The sequence below is a fragment of the Pseudophryne corroboree genome, chromosome 2, assembly GCF_028390025.1.
Source record: "Pseudophryne corroboree isolate aPseCor3 chromosome 2, aPseCor3.hap2, whole genome shotgun sequence".
In the NCBI taxonomy this organism is placed as follows: Eukaryota; Metazoa; Chordata; class Amphibia; order Anura; family Myobatrachidae; genus Pseudophryne; species Pseudophryne corroboree.
This window is the reverse complement of record NC_086445.1, coordinates 388,681,476-388,700,087: the sequence shown is the minus strand read 5'-3', so window position 1 is coordinate 388,700,087 and position 18,612 is coordinate 388,681,476. Positions and strand designations below refer to the sequence as shown.

General features: G+C 42.9%; 1 protein-coding gene across 2 annotated transcripts in view; it reads right to left on the bottom strand.

The window, feature by feature from the left end:
• The window catches only part of OCA2 (OCA2 melanosomal transmembrane protein), a 414,138-nt gene that overhangs the window by 113,120 nt on the left and 282,406 nt on the right, over positions 1-18,612 (bottom strand). For both annotated transcript variants that reach the window (XM_063953301.1, XM_063953302.1), the window contains one exon: positions 15,366-15,470. In XM_063953301.1, the coding sequence (XP_063809371.1) occupies positions 15,366-15,470 (105 nt within the window). The remainder of the gene's footprint in view (positions 1-15,365; positions 15,471-18,612) is intronic.

Sequence of the window (18,612 nt, the reverse complement as noted above, 5' to 3'; positions counted from 1 at the left end):
ATATAGCTGTAGGCAGACTAGGCATTGCAAGCCAGGAACTAATGGTTAATGAAACATAGGTAGGCATCAGTTTGCAGCCTGGTAACGGACAGTTGTACATAAGATCACATAGCAAGGGAAAGGTACAAAGTAGTATTCTCTAACTGTAACTTTCCCAAGTTGGGGCCCTGACTCGCGTAACTCCACATGATAAGTCACTGGAGGGACCATGTCCAGGAACAATATGTGAATGGAGAACACAAGAGATTAGTAGACACACAGAGTTAAAAAGGTACGTCGATGAGCAGAGAGCTTAGGTCCTGCAGGTTATGCTGCCTTTGTATGGTATGAGCACTTCAGCCAGGAGTATGAGAGGTGTAACGACCCACACTGAACAGGTTTCAGAGGTGGAGAAGCGAAGCCAGTGTTATTCAGGGTGCGTCAGGGAAAAACACCCATATGGTGCGGTGTGAAGCAATATAAGACACTTAACATATAAAATATAGTATAATATAGTGTAGTGGTGCCTAAATAGACAGCAAGGCAGTGGGTAAACGTGTGTCTCAGTATATATAGTTTCCTACAGACTAAAGAAAATGAGGGAGTCTCTCTGCAGGTAAGATGGCTGCCGCTGCAGCTCAGACACCAGATACCTCTGGCGTCTCTAGGCCTCCTCACTCCTGGGCACCAGAGCACCTGTCAGTCGGGGAAGAAAGATCACCAGTGCAGTGGAGCCAGAATGCAGCTGGGGTTGCAGAGAGGTAAGCAGGTCCAGACTTCTGCGATCACGGTTCGCGGACACGGAACTCGGATTCCCAGGGCTGGTCCAGACTCTAGGTCTCGGCTCCCCGCAGCAGGTAGGCCACAAACCGCAGAGACAAGATGCCTCATCTCCTGGCTCCAAGACACTAACCACCGCGGTCGGCAGGGGTCGTCAAGGGCAGCAAGGGTGGATGGCACAACTGTATTAGAAATGGGAAGAGTATAAGTGCAGTTTTAGGGATACTGGTGCAGGAGCTCAGCATAGGCACTTCCTCTCTCATCCTTGGCTAGGCCACTACCCCTGTCTGCAGCTTGTTTTTCATGTTCTTGAGCTTCTCTCAAAATGTGAATTAGCCTCTATTGAGTTTCCTGTAAAATAGTGATTCTGTCAATTACAGTTGGAACTGAGGTGGAAGCTTTGGAATAAATGTTGGGTGGAAACCATAGTTAACAAAGAAAGGACTTTGGGAAACTGAACTGTGTTCAGAGTTGTATGAAAATTCAGCAGTGGGTAAAATATCCATCCAATTGCCTTGAGGTTTCTTATAAAACATTTTGAATAGAATACTACTTTAAATCTGGCACTAACCTCGCTTTCTATAAAATGAGCATACATATGCAGTACCCACATAGGGAAGATTGGTAGATATCCATATCACTGTATAAAGTCTACGCTCTCTCATCTAGGATACATATTCCAATAGGAATCATGTTTTACTTTATCCACCCAACTCAAGCCAGTATCCTTTAGAGTATTCTATCACCTGATGCGTTTCCCTCTGAGCTTGACTGGGTGATATGAATCCTACCACACCCATCTGAAAAACACTGAAGATATCAAGATAACAACAGTATTCATTGTAAACAAAGATTCAGATCAAACTGGGACAGGACCACCGATGCATTACATAGTGCGAACAAGGGTGGAACCACTAAATCTTCAACAGAAAGGCTGTCTCCATTATCTTTTGGCCGATCAAACTCAAAATAGCCCTATTACTAAATGGAAAAGCCTACAAAAAAAACAGGCCTTCGTATTTATCTAGCAGATCTAAGCAACAAGCCAGACCAACAGAATTGCTTTTGTCCTCACTAGCCCCATACCATGTTACATACAGTATGTAAGATGAAATGATCTAAAAGCTGTAGATGGAAGATTAACATACCATGTATTACTCCACTTCCCAGTGGTGCATACAAAGCCCCTACTCTGGTGCCAGACTTCTCAATGGACTCCTAGCTACTGGCATATACATAGAGGAATTGAGACTGTAAAACTCCTGGTATGTAACCAATGCAGTCCTCCAGTCTCACAGACAAAAGTATCTTCTTCACCATCATTCCATGCTGGTGACCCAGAGGCTGCAATTGACTTCTTGTTTGGTCCTGGAGAACAGATCCCTCTTGCTGCTGATAGAAAGATCCTGCTATTGCTTCACATTTATTCAAAGACCTAAAAGCACAGAAATGTCTCTCTCCCCTGATAAGCAAACCTCCAGCACATTCCTTGACTCCTAATCATTCTTAGATATAATGGTTTGAATGGAAATTGAAACAGGAGTAGATTCCTCCTATACAGTACATCCCCACTGCAAAAGCCTGCATCCTGCTGAATGCCGAGACTGGAGGGTTCTTGTAGAAGTCCTTTGAACTCTGTTAGACTTCCTAAATATCTCAATCATACTGAAGGAGAATTATCCTGTATTAACAGCTGTAGAAAACGCACATCTAGACCCCACTGCTGCAGTCTCTCCCTCAACAGCAGCAATAACCTGTGTGCCTATTGCAGGGATGTTCGGTGAGCTAAATGGCTCAGGAGGCACTGTCTAGCACCAGAAGCAGATTTACATGCAATATATGAGCCAAATGGTGCATGTGGGCATTATACACAGGTGCAGAGGTATAAACTCCTGGAAATTTGCTGAGTTTTGATCAGAGATGTGCGTAAAAGATTGGCAGGTGAGGCACTGCCTCACCTGTCAGACTTTTTACTCCAGAGATTTGGCTATAAAAATCATTAGAATAATGCAATCAAGATATTTCTAACATATTCTTTGTATTTTTCATATACTTTATACAGTCAAAACTCTGGCACATATGTAAGTACAACAGGAAAGGCTCTGCCTCACCCCACCGCACGTCACTGGCCTATTGTCTCATTATCTGTGGTTCTCATTAATCAGAATAAAGACTTAAGATGGGTGAAATAATATTTGCAGATGTTTTTGCAAAGTTTAAGCACATCCTCTCCTTCACTGAACCTTGACCTTCCCATTGCCTATTCTTCATACAATACCTTAGCTGCACAGAAATCAGCCTAGTATTATCATTGATGTAGTTATGTCCACCCACCAGATGTAGTTATATCCTGACCGCCGGTCACAGTACCAACGCCTACATCCCATCACCTCAACATCCCAATAGTCGGCATAACGACTAACAGGGATTATACCTACTCGTGGGTGTCCACGACACCCATAAGGTGGGAACAGAACCTGTGGCGAGCGCCACCGAACCTGCAAGGGGCTTCGCTGTGCTCCCCCGCCCCTCCCGGGCATTCTAATCCACGGGATCGGTATGGTGACCAGTGGGATCCTAAGCACCGGGCGCCCATACCCAAACCTTCTCTTAATGTACAGATCAAACAAACTTTTCTATTGTTGTAAAATAGTACCACACAAAATACAAATAATAAAAAAAAGGACATAAACCATTCCATTAAAATGCATTCATCTCCTTTCTTGATATTATTTAACAAATTATATATTCGTTTTCCTTTTTCATAATTAAAAATAGCATCAGAAAATATATTTTTGAATGAATGGTTCATGATAGTATCTTAAAAGAAAACTTTCAAGACATTATTAAACTTGTAAAGTTTGCTATAGGGTTAAAGAGAAAAGAGAAATGACCTTTGTTGGGAGCACTCAGTCTCGGAAAGATTTTTTTTATCATATATGTACAATTTTGTATAGACAGTAATGCAGTGGTGTATAAATTAAAACTTAACTTTTAATAGAAGATTTTTAATATAGACCCACGGACAGAATCAAAACGTGAATTGAAGAAATATATAATATATATAAAAATAAATAAATGGCTATATTAGTCGTGAACCACAGAAAAATCTGTGTCTGTGAATTTATTGGTGAAATCGTTATCCATTAATTGCATGTGCACTAAGCATATATCCAAATATATGCAGGGTCAACCTTTTGCTCCTGTACCACACAAGCAAAAGGTTGACCCTGCATAAATTTGGATGGCATGCCACTGTCGATATAGTGACAGCCGACATCCCGCTTGCCGGGATATCATATGTATCCGGGTAAAAGTGTGTTGCACTGTAGGTGGGGCAAATTTAAAATGTGCAGAGAGATCTAGAAACTCAATAAAAATACAGCTGGTCAGGATTTGTGGGCAACATGCAAAGGCAGCCAGTATTTACCCTGCATGCAATAGAAAAAATATTTGTACCCCTTACATTGCAGCATGGTTTGTGCCATATACAAAATTACTTGTTTTTTTTTTACATTGCTCCCAACTCAGAATCAGCCCAATAATGTTACTCACTGCAGGGAATTGTAAAGGCGGTGATGTTTTGCTTGGCTTAATAGGAAGGGCTTGCTGCTGCAAGTGGGTTTAATAGAGACATGGCAAATTTTAACAACCAATAAGGGTTGGTGGTTCATAAACATGTACTGTAACTAAAGACAAACAGCACAATTGTGTGTGGATTATAACATCGACAATGAATAGGTCAACACCCTGTGGTCGACAGGTACCAAAGGTCGAGGGTGTCAAATTGTTTTTTTGGTGTCATTTTGCATGTTTAACCATATCTAATACAAATTAGTGACATTTTGTACTCTTGTGGGCACACTTCGCTCGATTCCTTGCTGTGCTCCGCACGGGTGTGGTATGGCTGACCGATGGTCTCCTGACCGGCGGTCAGCATACCAACGCCGGGATCCCGGCGGGGAGGGGCGAGTGCAGCAAGCAACTTGTCAACCATTGACACTTTGGACTTTTTGAGCTTTCATCTGTCGACCTAATGCATGCCGATTTATTTGACTGTCTATCTATCATCTGGAACCTGCACACGTAAATATCAAATACAATATAAATCATAGAAACCTAGAATTTGACGACAGATAAGAACCACTTGGCCCATCCAGCCTGCCCCTTTACCATATTTTTTATCTCAAACCTTATTTGATCCTTATTTCTTTGTAAGGATATCCTTATGTCTATCCCATGCATGTTTAAATTTGCTCTACTGTCTTAGCCTCTACCACCTCTGATGGGAGGCTATTCCACTTATCCACTACCATTTCTGTGAAGTAATTTTTCCTCAAATTTTCCTTGAACCTACCTCCCTCCAATCTCAGTACATGTCCTACTGCTTTTCTTCATTTGAAGACCGTTTCCCTCCTGGACTATTTTTTTAAACCCTTGATATATTTGAAAGTTTCTATCATGTCCCCCTTTTCCCTTCTCTGCTCCAAACTGTACCTAGATATTTGTTAGTCTTTCTGGGTATGTTTTGTAATGTAGGCCATGCACCTTTTTAGTTGTCCTTATTTGTACAGTCTCTAATGTATTAATATAGTTTTGAAGATATGGCCTCCAGAATTTAACACAGTATTCTAGATGAGGCCGTACCAATGACCTATACAGTGGCATTATTACTTTTTTTATATCTGCTGCTGATACCTCTCCCAATGCAGTCAAGCATCTGACTAACTTTCCTCATTGCTTTGTTACATTGCTCACCTGTCTTTAAGTCACTTGAAATAGCGACTCCTAGATCCTTTCCTCCTCAGTAGTTTCCAGTATAGTGCCATTAATACTATATTTAGTAGAGATGAGCGGGTTCGGTTCTCGGAGAACCGAACCCCCCGAACTTCATGTCTCGAGCCTGGATCCGAGCCCAGCTCGGGATTTCCCGCCAGACTTGCAAATCATCATCATCATCCCGCTGCCGAGTGTTGCCACCATTTTCACTCCAGTCCTGGAGAGTGTAGCGAGAAGACACGTTTCTCTCCTCAGTGTGTCTGTGCGGGAAAGTGGTGTGGCAAACTGCTCTTATGTGTCATTCTAGTGCTGTCTTGTGCTGCATTAGTCCAGTGGTGGTGTCTTATGCTGCATTAGTCCAGTCACAGTGGTGTGTCCTGTGCTGCCTGCCATAAGACCAGTGCTGCTGTATAAGTCCAGTGCAGTGGTGCTGTGTTGTGCTGCATCAGTCCAGAGATGGTGTCCTGTGCTGCCATAAGTCCAGTGCTGCTGCCGTATAAGTCCAGTGATGCTGCCGTATAAGTCCAGTGATACTGCCCTGTGCTGTATATTATTTACTCCAAATAAAGGGGTTATCAATATTTAATCCAAATAATTTTTACCAGGTTTTCCCTGTGTAGTGTAGGGGTATGCTCTCCTGTGCCGCATATTGTTATATTACTCCAGAAAAATAATGGAGTATAAAAATTTGGAGGATAAAATAGGGAAATATCAAGAACCATTTTCTCCCAGTGCTGAAGCTGCTGCCACTAGTCATGACATAGATGATGAAATGCCATCAAGGTCGTTTGTCAAGTCCAATGCCCAATGTCATAGTAGAGTGCCTGTAAAATCCAAAAAGTCAAAGTTCAGTAAAAAGACCCCAAAAAATGTTTTTTTAAATGGTATGAGGAGAAACGTAAACTTGCCAATATGCCAATTATGACACAGAGTGGCAAGGAACAGGTAAGGCCCTGGCCTATGTTCATGACTAGTGGTTCATCTTCACATGACGATGGAAGCCCTCATCCTCCTGCTAGAAAAATTCTAAGAGTTAAGCTGGCAAAAGCACAGCAAAGAACTGTGTGTTCTAAGATGGAGTCTCCTTGGGTATTTGTGATACCAAGTGTGTCGGCAGTTGCGATGCCTAACCTTCCCAACACTGGATGGGAAGATGTGGCTCCTTCCACCATATGCACACCTTCTGCAAGTGCTGGAAGGAGCACCCACAGTCCAGTTTCTGCTATTCAAATTGAAGATATCACTGTAGACGTACACCAGGATGAGGTGTTGCTGGCGCTGAGATGGAAGTTGACGAGGAGAATTCTGATGGTGATGTGGTTTGTTTAAATCAGGCACCGGGGAAGACACTTGTTGTCCATGGGATGAATAAGCCCATTGTCATGCCTGGGCAAAATACCAAAAAAGCCATCTGTTCAAAGTGGAATTATTTCCCCACAAATCCGGACAACAGGTGTCAAGCTGTGTGTTGCCTTTGTCAATCCGTAATAAGTAGGGGTAAAGACGTTAACCACCTTGGAACATCTTCCCTTATACGTCACCTGCAGCGCATTAATCAGAAGTCATTGTCAAGTTCAGAAACTTTGGGTAAGAGTGTAAGCAGTCCACTGACACCTAAATCCCTTCTTCCTCTTGTACCCAAGTTCCTGCAAGCCACACCACCAACTCACTCAGCGTGAATTCACTCCTCAGTCAGGAACATCAGTAGTCCTGCAGGCCATGTCGCTGGCATGACTGATGGGTCCCCTACTAACCAGGAATCCTCCGAAGGATCCTTGAGTGGTACGCATACTGCTGCTGCTGCTGGGAGTCGATGCTGTTGTTGCTGCTGGGAGTCGATGCTGTTGTTGCTGCTGGGAGTCGATCGTCATCCCAGAAGGAAAGTCGGAAGACCACTTGTACTACTTCAACTAAACAATTGACTGTCCAACAGTCCTTTGCGATGAAGATGAAATACGAGAGCAGTCATCCTTTTGCAAAGCGGATAACTAAGGCCTTGACAGCTATGTTGGTGTTAGACGTGCATCCGGTATTTGCCATTGGTGCAGTAGGATTTAGACAATTGATGGAGGTAGTGTGTCCCCGGTACCAAATCCCATCTAGATTCCACTTCACTAGGAAAGCGATTCCCAGACTGTACAGGGACATTAAGAAAAGTGTCTTCAGTGTCCTGAAAAATCCAGCAGTACCATGTAGACAAGTGGAGCAGGGCAAACCTGTTTTGTGTTATTGGCCTTGTCCTATAAAGGGATACTAGCCAGAGATTCCTGGTGCCTGGTTACAGCATCTTGATGTGTCACCGGTTATTATAAATCAGTTTGGGAGGATGTAGAAGGGCTGCATCTCGACTCTCTGGCTTTCTCCAGCTGGTTTGGGACTCACTCATTTTGCATTGATGTGGCTAGTGTGTGTTGGCCATTTCTTATAGTTGTGCACTTAGTAGATGGAAATCTAACGTATATCAGAGATGCATTATATTTTGGTCAGGTTCTAGAGTCCTAACTTGAGGGCTATCCACACGTCACTTTTGGTTGGGTCTGGAGGAATCTTGTTTCACAGTGGGGGTTTTTTTCTTTACCGTGGCTTCAAGCCTTCCTGGTAGGTTTGTGTGTTATGCCTCATGTGCACTAAGGACACGCCCATTTTCTCCTAACTTTTTTATTTAGTTTTCTCTGTGCTAGTTTCATTTGACCTGTTTTTCTGTATTCTTCTTGCATTACACATGATTAATGTTCTTAATTGTTCTTTTTACAGGGTTTTATGTGGATTTGTGTTTTGTGTAGGTGCTAGGGCACTTGTATGTTTAATGGGCAATGTGGTCCTCCACATCTTTTGATTTTGAAAGTCTCCCTGAGTTGAGGTTTGTGAGGTGGATTGGTCACAGGGGTATGAAGTGGGAGTCTTTTCAGGAGGTTCTTTGTCAATCAGTAGCTTCTGTTAGGTGACTATTTCCTGTATGTCCCTTTACCTATGTTCTACCATCAGACAGGAGCTGGTTGATTTGGCATGGAGGTGGCCTTTTTGCCATATTTTCTTGCCAAATATAATTATAATTATATAATTATACAGTTATTTTGCCAAGTGGCTGACAGTTATGATACCATTTATTTGTCAGGAGAGTTAATGTGGTAGTTAGCAGGGCAGTAACATCTTGACATCTTCAACAGGATTGGACATCCATCCATTAGGATTCAAGACTGGCATTTATTTGAGGACGACAGTGGTAATTTGAATGAGGCAGGGTTGGCTTTGTTTGTTGTTTTAGTTGAGGGCCTTAAGTCTGTAAGATTTTAGGGGTTTAGGGATTTCTGTGGGTTCAGTAGAACCTTTGTTGGCTGAAATTAAGTCTTAGTTTCATTTAGAATTTGGTGCCCTTAGGTGCTATCCATGCCACTGTGAGAGTTATGGCCCATACACATGATTCTCACTATGTGACAGGGACTAGGTCGGCACATAAGCAGTATCGTAAGCACACTCAGTATGTGCTTGCGATACTGTGTGCGATTTTGGCTAAGTGTCAATTTTGACTATCTCTTCTATAGAGATAGTCAAAATTGACTTGCCTGCACAGTCTATCTATTCTTGCAATGCCGACCACGTGGGGCTGCACATCGGCATTGAATCGGGATCGCAAGGTGGCTTTCACCTTGCTATCTGCACTAACTTTTCTTACGATTTTGGCTATATAGTCAAAATCGTAAGAAAAAAAATCTCACCATGTGTACACGCCATTAGGCTTATGGGCCTAATTCAGACCTGATTGCAAAAGCAAAATCTTTCTCTAATGGGCAAAACCATATGCACTGCAGATGGGGCAGTTATAACATGTGCAGAGTGTGTTAGATTTGGGTGGGTTATTTTGTTTCTGTGCAGGGTAAATACTGGCTGCTTTATGGTTACACTGCAATTTAGATTTCAGTTTGAACACACCCCACCCAAATCTAACTCTCTCAGCACACGTTATATCTGCCCCATCTGCACTGCACATGGTTTTGGCTCCGACTCTATGGAACTCACTCCCCGCACAGTGCGAGAGGCCACCACTATAGAATCCTTCAAAAGCAAACTCAAGACTTTCCTGTTTACTCAAGCATTTCCATAATGTCCCTTTTAGTATCTCCATACTTCTGTATTTTATATAAATGTACTTCATTATTTTCTGTACTATATTATGCTATGTATCTGTTAAGCGCCCTGAGTCCTATTGGGGAAAGAGCGCTATATAAATTAAATTATTATTATTAGAGAAAAAGTTTGCTGTTGCGATCAGGTCTGAATTAGGCCCTATGTTAGGGGTCAGCGGCACTACCTGTCCTGGTGGGCATCTCCTCATTTGTTTGTGAATATGGTTGCCAAAAGTTCTTGAAGAGATGGGTGGGCAGATGGCCCTCATCTGAATTGTTGTCCCCTAAAGATCTGCCAGATGGCCCCCTTTTTGAGTTGAGTGGCGAGGATGAGTTGGCCAAGTTAAGGTTATTACTTATGTACTAAAATGTGAGCAGACATTAGCCAAGAGAGTTTAAGATTAAAAACAGAGCTTATAGTACAGGCAGAGCTTAAAGTGGTCCTGGAGATGTGGTGGAACTCATTTCCCACATCACTGCTGGTGTTAGGGTGTTTGGCGCCCACACAAAAAGGGAATGTGATCTCTCACAAGGAAGGGATGTGGCCACACAATAGTATTTCCAATTCTAATTATGCCACACAGTAGCGCAATCTTCTTCTTATTACACTGTACATACTGCCCTGAAGTCATTACATCACATTGTAATGCTTCCCGTGTTACGCTACACAGTAGTGCCCCTTATACACAATGCCCAAAATAGAAGTGCCGCTTTTACACATAATGCCCACAGTAGTGCTGCTTATACACATAATGCCCATATCAGTGCCGCTTTTACACATAATGCCCACAGTAGTAATGACACTTACATATAACACACACAGTAGTAATGCTATTTACATATAAAACACATACAGATGTAGCCATGTGCATCTTACTGCAATGCTACACGTTGTATCACTACATGCTGCATGGCATGCCAGGCTGTGACTATTCACAGCCAATGATCGATTCACTAATTCCTTTAGGAAAAAATGGAGCGATCGCTGGCTGCAAATAGTCGCATGCCTGGCATGTCATGCTGCATCAAAGGAAAGAGGAGCATGGCTACATTATTATTATTATCAGTTATTATTATTACCAGTTATTTATATAGCACACACATATTCCGCAGCACTTTACAGAAAATATTTGCCCATTCACATCAGTCCCTGCCCCAGTGGAGCTTACAATCTAGATTCCCTATCACATGTACGCACAGACACATTAAACACTAGGTAAAGGTAGTAGAACAGCTTACATATATATAATAATAGAAAGAAAATTTTCAAGATGTGCGCAATAAAACCACCAAGTGCAGCTGGACTATGTGCTAGAGAGGCAATCCACAACCACTCAAAGGATAGGTTAAAATTTAGCTGGAAGCACACAGAACATATAGCGCACTCAGAGATAACATGCAACCATATACAAATATTTCACAATAAAGTAAAAAACAGGATTCGCCCTTCTTTTTAATAGCTTGAATGTGTCAACTTGATATATTCCAACATCCAATAACGAATCTAAAAAACAAGTGTTTCTCTTGCCACACAAGATCTCACAACACAGGTGGGTTTGAGAGAAACACATAAATAGACAAATATAGTGTAGTAATTTTCAAACGCCATTAATTCAGAATTCCAAATTTACACTTACAGACGTAAGTAAAATGACAGCATGTACAGAAGCATCCAAATAAGCAAACTGCTCCCAGGTGAATAATTCTACTTACTTCTTAACCGGTCTTTCAACACCAATCTAAGAGGACAAAACTTCTAATCCCTGGACACTGGCAGCACCCCAATTTGGTGTCTCTCTCAGCGGCTGGAGGTGTTTGGTGAAGTGCGTGCAGATGACTGGAGGAAGGTATCACAGGCTGTTCTGTGGCTCTGGTGACATGAATCCCGGCAGTACGCAACAGGGAATAAGTCTTTGTAGGAGGATGAAGCAGACGCACATGAGCCTGTTTGTTCCTGGCATCACCCCTATTTGGTGTCTCTCTCAGCGGCTGGAGGTGTTTGGTGAAGTCCGTGCAGATGACTGGAGGAAGGTATCACAGGCTGTTCTGTGGCTCTGGTGACATGAATCCCAGCAGTACACAACAGGGAACAAGTCTCTGTAAGAGGATGAAGCAGAGGCTCATGAGCCTGTTTGTTCCTGGCAGCACCCCAATTTGGTGTCTCTCTCAGCGGCTGGAGGTGTTTGGTGAAGTCCGTGCAGATGACTGGAGGAAGGTATCACAGGATGTTCTGTGGCTCTGGTGACATGAATCCCGGCAGTACGCAACAGGGAACAAGTCTTTGTGGGAGGATGAAGCAGAGGCACATGAGCCTGTTTGTTCCTGGCAGCACCCCAATTTGGTGTCTCTCTCAGTGGCTGGAGGTGTTTGGTGAAGTCCGTGCAGATGACTGGAGGAAGGTATCACAGGCTGTTCTGTGGCTCTGGTGACATGAATCCTGGCAGTACACAACAGGGAACAAGTCTTTGTAGGAGGATGAAGCAGAGGCACATGAGCCTATTTGTTCCTGGCAGCACCCCAATTTGGTGTCTCTCTCAGTGGCTGGAGGTGTTTGGTGAAGTCCGTGCAGATGACTGGAGGAAGGTATCACAGGCTGTTCTGTGGCTCTGGTGACATGAATCCTGGCAGTACGCAACAGGGAACAAGTCTTTGTAGGACGATGAAACAGAGGCACATGAGCCTGTTTGTTCCTGGCAGCACCCCAATTTGGTGTCTCTCTCAGTGGCTGGAGGTGTTTGGTGAAGTCCGTGCAGATGACTGGAGGAAGGTATCACAGGCTGTTCTGTGGCTCTGGTTACATGAATCCCGGCAGTACACAACAGGGAACAAGTCTTTGTAGGAGGATGAAGCAGAGGCACATGAGCCTGTTTGTTCCTGGCAGCACCCCAATTTGGTGTCTCTCTCAGTGGCTGGAGGTGTTTGGTGAAGTCCGTGCAGATGACTGGAGGAAGGTATCACAGGCTGTTCTGTGGCTCTGGTGACATGAATCCCGGCAGTACGCAACAGGGAACAAGTCTTTGTAGGAGGATGAAGCAGAGGCACATGAGCCTGTTTGTTCCTGACACTGCAGAAAAGCACCACACACAGAACACTACTTCATTGAGCTGCAGTGTGTGTGTGTGTGACAGCGACTGACACTGAGGGAAATGCCGATCTCCTCCCAGTCCCATGCATGAGGCTCTGCTTCATCCTCCTACAAAGATTTGTTCCCTGTTGCGTACTGCCGGGATTCATGTCACCAGAGCCACAGAACAGCCTGTGATACCTTCCTCCAGTCATCTGCACGGACTTCACTGGGGTGCTGCCAGTGTCCAGGGATTAGAAGTTTTGTCCTCTTAGGTTGGTGTTGAAAGACCGGTTAAGAAGTAAGAAGAATTAATCACCTGGGAGCAGTTTGCTTATTTGGATGTTTCTATACATGCTGTCATTTTACTTACGTCTGTAAGTGTAAATTTGGAATTCTGAATTAATGGTGTTTGAAAATTACTACACTATATTTGTCTATTTATGTGTTTCTCTCAAACCCACCTGTGTTGTGAGATCTTGTGTGGCAAGAGAAACACTTGTTTTTTAGATTCGTTATTGGATGTTGGAATATATCAAGTTGACACATTCAAGCTATTAAAAAGAAGGGCGAATCCTGTTTTTTACTTTATTGTGAAATATTTGTATGTGGTTGCATGTTATCTCTGAGTGCGCTATATGTTCTGTGTGCTTTCCAGCTAAATTATAGATATAATAACACAGTAGTAGTGCAGCTTACACAATATGCTCACAGTAGTAGTTCCGCTTACATTAGTAAGTCATGGCTTGTTACTCTCATCCCAAAGGATGGAGGGGGGATGTGATGCACAGATACCTCACTGTTTGACATCCAGAGTCTGCAGTCTTTTGTTCAGCTGCTGGAGAGGAAAGTGGATGGTCCCCACACACAGAATTGTATATTCAAGTCCATCTGTGGTGGCGCCCAAGCACTGTGTGCGCTTCTTGCAATTTGACGTCACTCGCACATTGCATGCAAAGGAGCAGCCGCATCCGCCAAGCAGGGGAACTGCAACTCCAGCACTGAACAGGCTGGAGCTGCTGTGTTAGTGACACTCGCTGTCTGCTGACTTGTCGCAGCTGAGTAGAGTACTTTCTATGTGTGGCGATGTGTGTAGTCAAGGTGGGCGGATGAAGGTTGAACCGGCTCCGCCTCAAATCAGAACTGCCAGAATGTAGTTCCTCCCAGTTCCATCCCACTTTAACCCCGGAACACCACCTTCCCCCTTGTTGATGGTGGACCTACCCCACCTCCCCACACACCCACAAAATGGTATTCTAAAATACCAGCAAAATCCCTTATCTGAAATGCTCCTAGTCCCAAGCATTTTGGATATACTCGACCTGTACTGTACTAATATGTACATATATGTTCAAAGCTGCTGCTAGGTTCTTCTGATCTTCCCGAAAGCTGCAGGATTTGCACCAATGAGTCAGTGATTTGGATTGTGGAATGTTAATTATCAGCAGGGCCAGTCCCCTTTTTACACATTAGGCAGGCAGAGTCCGAGAGAGAGAGAGAGAGAGATTGCCCCACTGGACTTAATAAATTAGATTTATATACAATAAGAAATCTTATTTTACATATCACTCACCACCCTCATGTGAGGGCAGGTGAGGGAAAGGTCACCTGAGCACCTTTTTGCAGTTTTGCACCACACCCTGTGCTGTGCTGAATTGCAGAGTGAGACTGTGAGGCTGAGCTGGACGATGACATGAAATGCCTCCTCCTCCCCCAACTAAAGTGGCTACTCATGGCGCAGGGCAGCGTCGGAGTCTGCCGGTATAGACATCATCACGTCTCTCCCGAATCTGGAGTCACTGCAGGGGGAGCGGATCATCTGATCCTGACACTGGCAGTGCCAGAAGCTGGCGGAGGCAGCACTCCCTTGCAGCAGCAACCGGCAGGAGACGGGAGGTGGCGGGAGTGAGTGTACCAGAGATAGGGGCCTGTGCGGGTGTTCTGCAGACGGTGCGCCCTCAGTGCATTTGCGCTGTGGGCAAGGCACCATTGGCCCTGCTAATTATGCCCTTTTGGACTGGCTTCACTAACTCAAAAATTTGGAAACCCCAGCTATAAATATTGTGTTTGCTCCCGTATCTATAAGCTGGGTAATGCTGAAATGTTTTCCAGCAAGTTGAGAGATTCCAAGCCCAATGGAAGCTGACTATTTGAAAGAACTACAGAGTGCATAGTCATGTCTGGGACCAGTAACCATAGCTAATGTAAATGGTTTTACTGGCATGTCCAAAAAAAAAAAAAAAAAAAAAATGGGCTACGATGAAGGGAAAAAAAATAAAAGTAAAAGCCACCATTTGGCAGCCTCTCCATTTGTTCACATTACTTGACAAGCAAGTGTGTTTTTGGCTGCACTAAAAAAAAAAGCAAAAAAAAGCTGATCACTCCAAATTAATGGGTACAGCAAGTTAAGATGTTCTAACAGTTCCATTTTCACAGTAAAACATAATGACCAGTAAGTGCACCTTTCAACTTTCAACATTTATAATGTGTGCAGAAATATAGAATTATTAAAGAAATCTAGACCTATTAAACCAGAAGCATTATCTTGTATCTATTGAATTTGTACTTACTGGTCTCTAAGCAACATTTTGAATAAAAAAAAAAAAAACTTCTCCGAACACATGTATTATTAGACTTACCATTGCAGCAGTGAAAGGGATGTTATCAATTAGAGAGGAGGCTAAAGCTGAAACCCAAACTACCAGTATGATTGCAACTGCAAGTCTTTCATCTTCAGGAACTGCCTATTATAGGAAAGAATTATGAAACATTATTTCTAAAAAGGTATACTCTAAGTACTGTATAATCACTTGTATTACTTTCAGATGGATCTGTCTTGACTAAAAAATATTGGGGAGACTTCCAATGTAATATAAACTAATGTAATAATTATCAATATTTTGCAAATGTAAACAGATAACCTGGGTCAAAACAATTATTTAAAGGACATTAAAATAACATGATAGTTCTTCCATACCAATTACTGCAGTAATTTAAGTCAATGGTTAGGTTACATTAACATGGAAAATAAATATTTTTTTTAAGAAATACTTATATTATAAATATGCCTCTGCTTGGTTTTACCCATATTGTACACAGTACAAGCTGAGTGGCAATATTAATGACATACTTTATGTATGCAAAACAGAGACACATTATTTATACACAAAACAACTGAAAAAATGAGACAACCATATAACACACCAAGCAAAAAACTGATCTGACTGAGTCAGTGGGCGGGACTATATGGTGAGGCCCCGATGCATCCTGGGATGCCAGAAAGCTCTTGACCGTGTTGGTGCCATTTCCGCTGTCGCTCAACCATATCCCAATGTTATCCTGTGGATAATCTTGTGGACCCAGCCAGAGAGACAGATTGACCTATAACACTCAAAGACACATTTGCACTGAAGATTCAATAAAGGCCCATTTAGTTGTTCTTAAGCCTCATTGTCCCATCCATGATTTTGAGTTGGTGGAGGTTATACTACACACGAGGCCCGATTCATGTTTTTAAGTAAAGCAAAAAAGCAAGCAACTGGGCAAAGCCAGTTGGGTACAGGATCCCAACAATCAGGATTATGGTGGACAGAATGCAAACAGTAGCATCCCAGCAGTCAGAATCCAGACACATTTTAGTAAGTCTGCAAACCCTTCTCCTTACCCTCACCCCAACTTTCCCAGCAAACTTAAGTTCGGGAAGCTGACTGTCAGGATTCTGGTGTACAGATTGAGCCGTGCCCGGACACTGGCGCTAGTCTTCTGACCATTGGGCAACTACATGGTCATGCTGTGGGTAAGGTGCCTCGTTTCGCTACTATTCCCAATCGTAGTCCATGTGAGTGGTAAGTTATGCAAACTTTAAAGATAAAAAGTAGCTTTTAAAAGTGATGTCAATGTTTTCATGTGTTGACCTGTCTCATGTTGGCCATTTTAATGCATCAATCTTTTTCATGCGTCAACCTAATCCATGTCGACTTACCATCTGGTTACCGATGTAGCATGTGCAGAGACACTTCGATTTGGATGGGAGGTGTTCAAACTGAAATCTGTAGTGTAAAACTAAAGCTGTCTAACGTTTGTGGACTGCATGCAAAAGCAACAAGCATCCACCCTGCACAGAAAAAAATCTAAATGTATGTGCTCCCCTTGCAGGGCAACATGGTTTGTCCCAGATACAAAAGTTACTTGTTTTTTTTATTTTACTCACTAAACCTGCCATAGTAATGTATGGAAATGCATAACCAATAAATGTATGTCATGTATGGGAATCCATAACCAATAAATATAAAATTATAATAATACTGATAATCACAACAATCTATAAAGATATGGAAACATAAATTTGGCAGAAAAAAATGTTAGCTATTTATTTAAATTTATATTTAAGAGAAAGTATGGCAGCAAAGAAAGGACATCCAGAATCAACCAAATCCACAATGCACAACAACCAACAACATGCATTGCAGGTGGATACAGCCCAAGGTGCATGACTCAAAGAATAACACTACCAAGGGCATCCACTCACCTTCTAACATGACTACCCACCTGTTTAGGTGATGACACTGTCCCTGGGTGGGTGGTACAGCCTACTACCAGTCAACAAAGGGAGCGCACCCAAACTAAATTATTGCACCCGGACTGGTGAGCTGCCATTCTTTCCTGCCACAAAATAACCAATGTTCAATCACAAGCCAACAAAAACTAAAAGGAAGGGAGGGCATGAAGGCTGGAAATAGAGAGGCTTTGGCCCACAGCACTAAGCCCTCAAAAGAAGACCAACACAGAAACACCCCTACCACACCATAGGCAGGCTGATTCATGTGATTTCCCTGCCACACCATAGGCAGGCTGATTCATGTGATGTCCCTGCCACACCATAGGCAGGCTGATTCATGTGATGTCCCTGCCACACCATAGGCAGGCTGATTCATGTGATTTCCCTGCCACACCATAGGCAGGCTGATTCATGTGATGTCCCTGCCACACCATAGGCAGGCTGATTCATGTGATGTCCCTGCCACACCATAGGCAGGCTGATTCATGTGATGTCCCTGCCACACCATAGGCAGGCTAAGTAATGTGATATTCCTTCATGCCAGCCCCCATCCTAGAGGTTTAAACTACTTCATTTCTTACAGCAATTATTTGGTTTCGCAACATGAACCAGACCCACAGGGTGAGAAGATAAGCCATCGCAAATAACAGAAGATATATACGACTGTGTTGGCCACTGGCTGCTGCACTTGTGAGCATTCTTCTAGTCCTGTACATGTAACAGCAGTAGCAGTAAATTTCCTTTAACTGCCACAGCAGGTGGTATTTGAGATGTTAGCCATTTTCCCTTTTTTACACAAATCTTTAAATTTATCACTATATTTTCTCTGACTAATTAGCTGGTTTCAGCTTATAGAATGGAAACTAGTCTTTGACGACACTTTATAAATGGTTTTCACACGACTATTATTATTAGTGATGCTACGGTTACTTCTAGTACTGACAATGAGATGGTCCTGTTCCAGAGAGTGATCCATGGTTGAAAAGAAACACAGCAGATGCCCACACTAAGGAAAAAAGGGTAGATACTTCCTCACAATATTGCTCCAATTATTTACACAATTGGTATATAAACAAATATTTTTTTTCCTTTTTTGTGTTGTTCCTGCACAAACACAGACAGCAAAGTACCCAGTGTTTCCGCAGCTGCTGTCTAAAAAGTGATACCAGGCCTCACACAATCAAAATGTAAAAAGGGAAAACAAATATGGTGTGAAAATAAAACACACACTATTTACAAAATTATATAAATAGCGCTCTCAACCGGCCTACCAGAATTGGTAGGGATCAGACTATGCGGTGTGACAATAGTTGGTAGGCCAGAGTCAG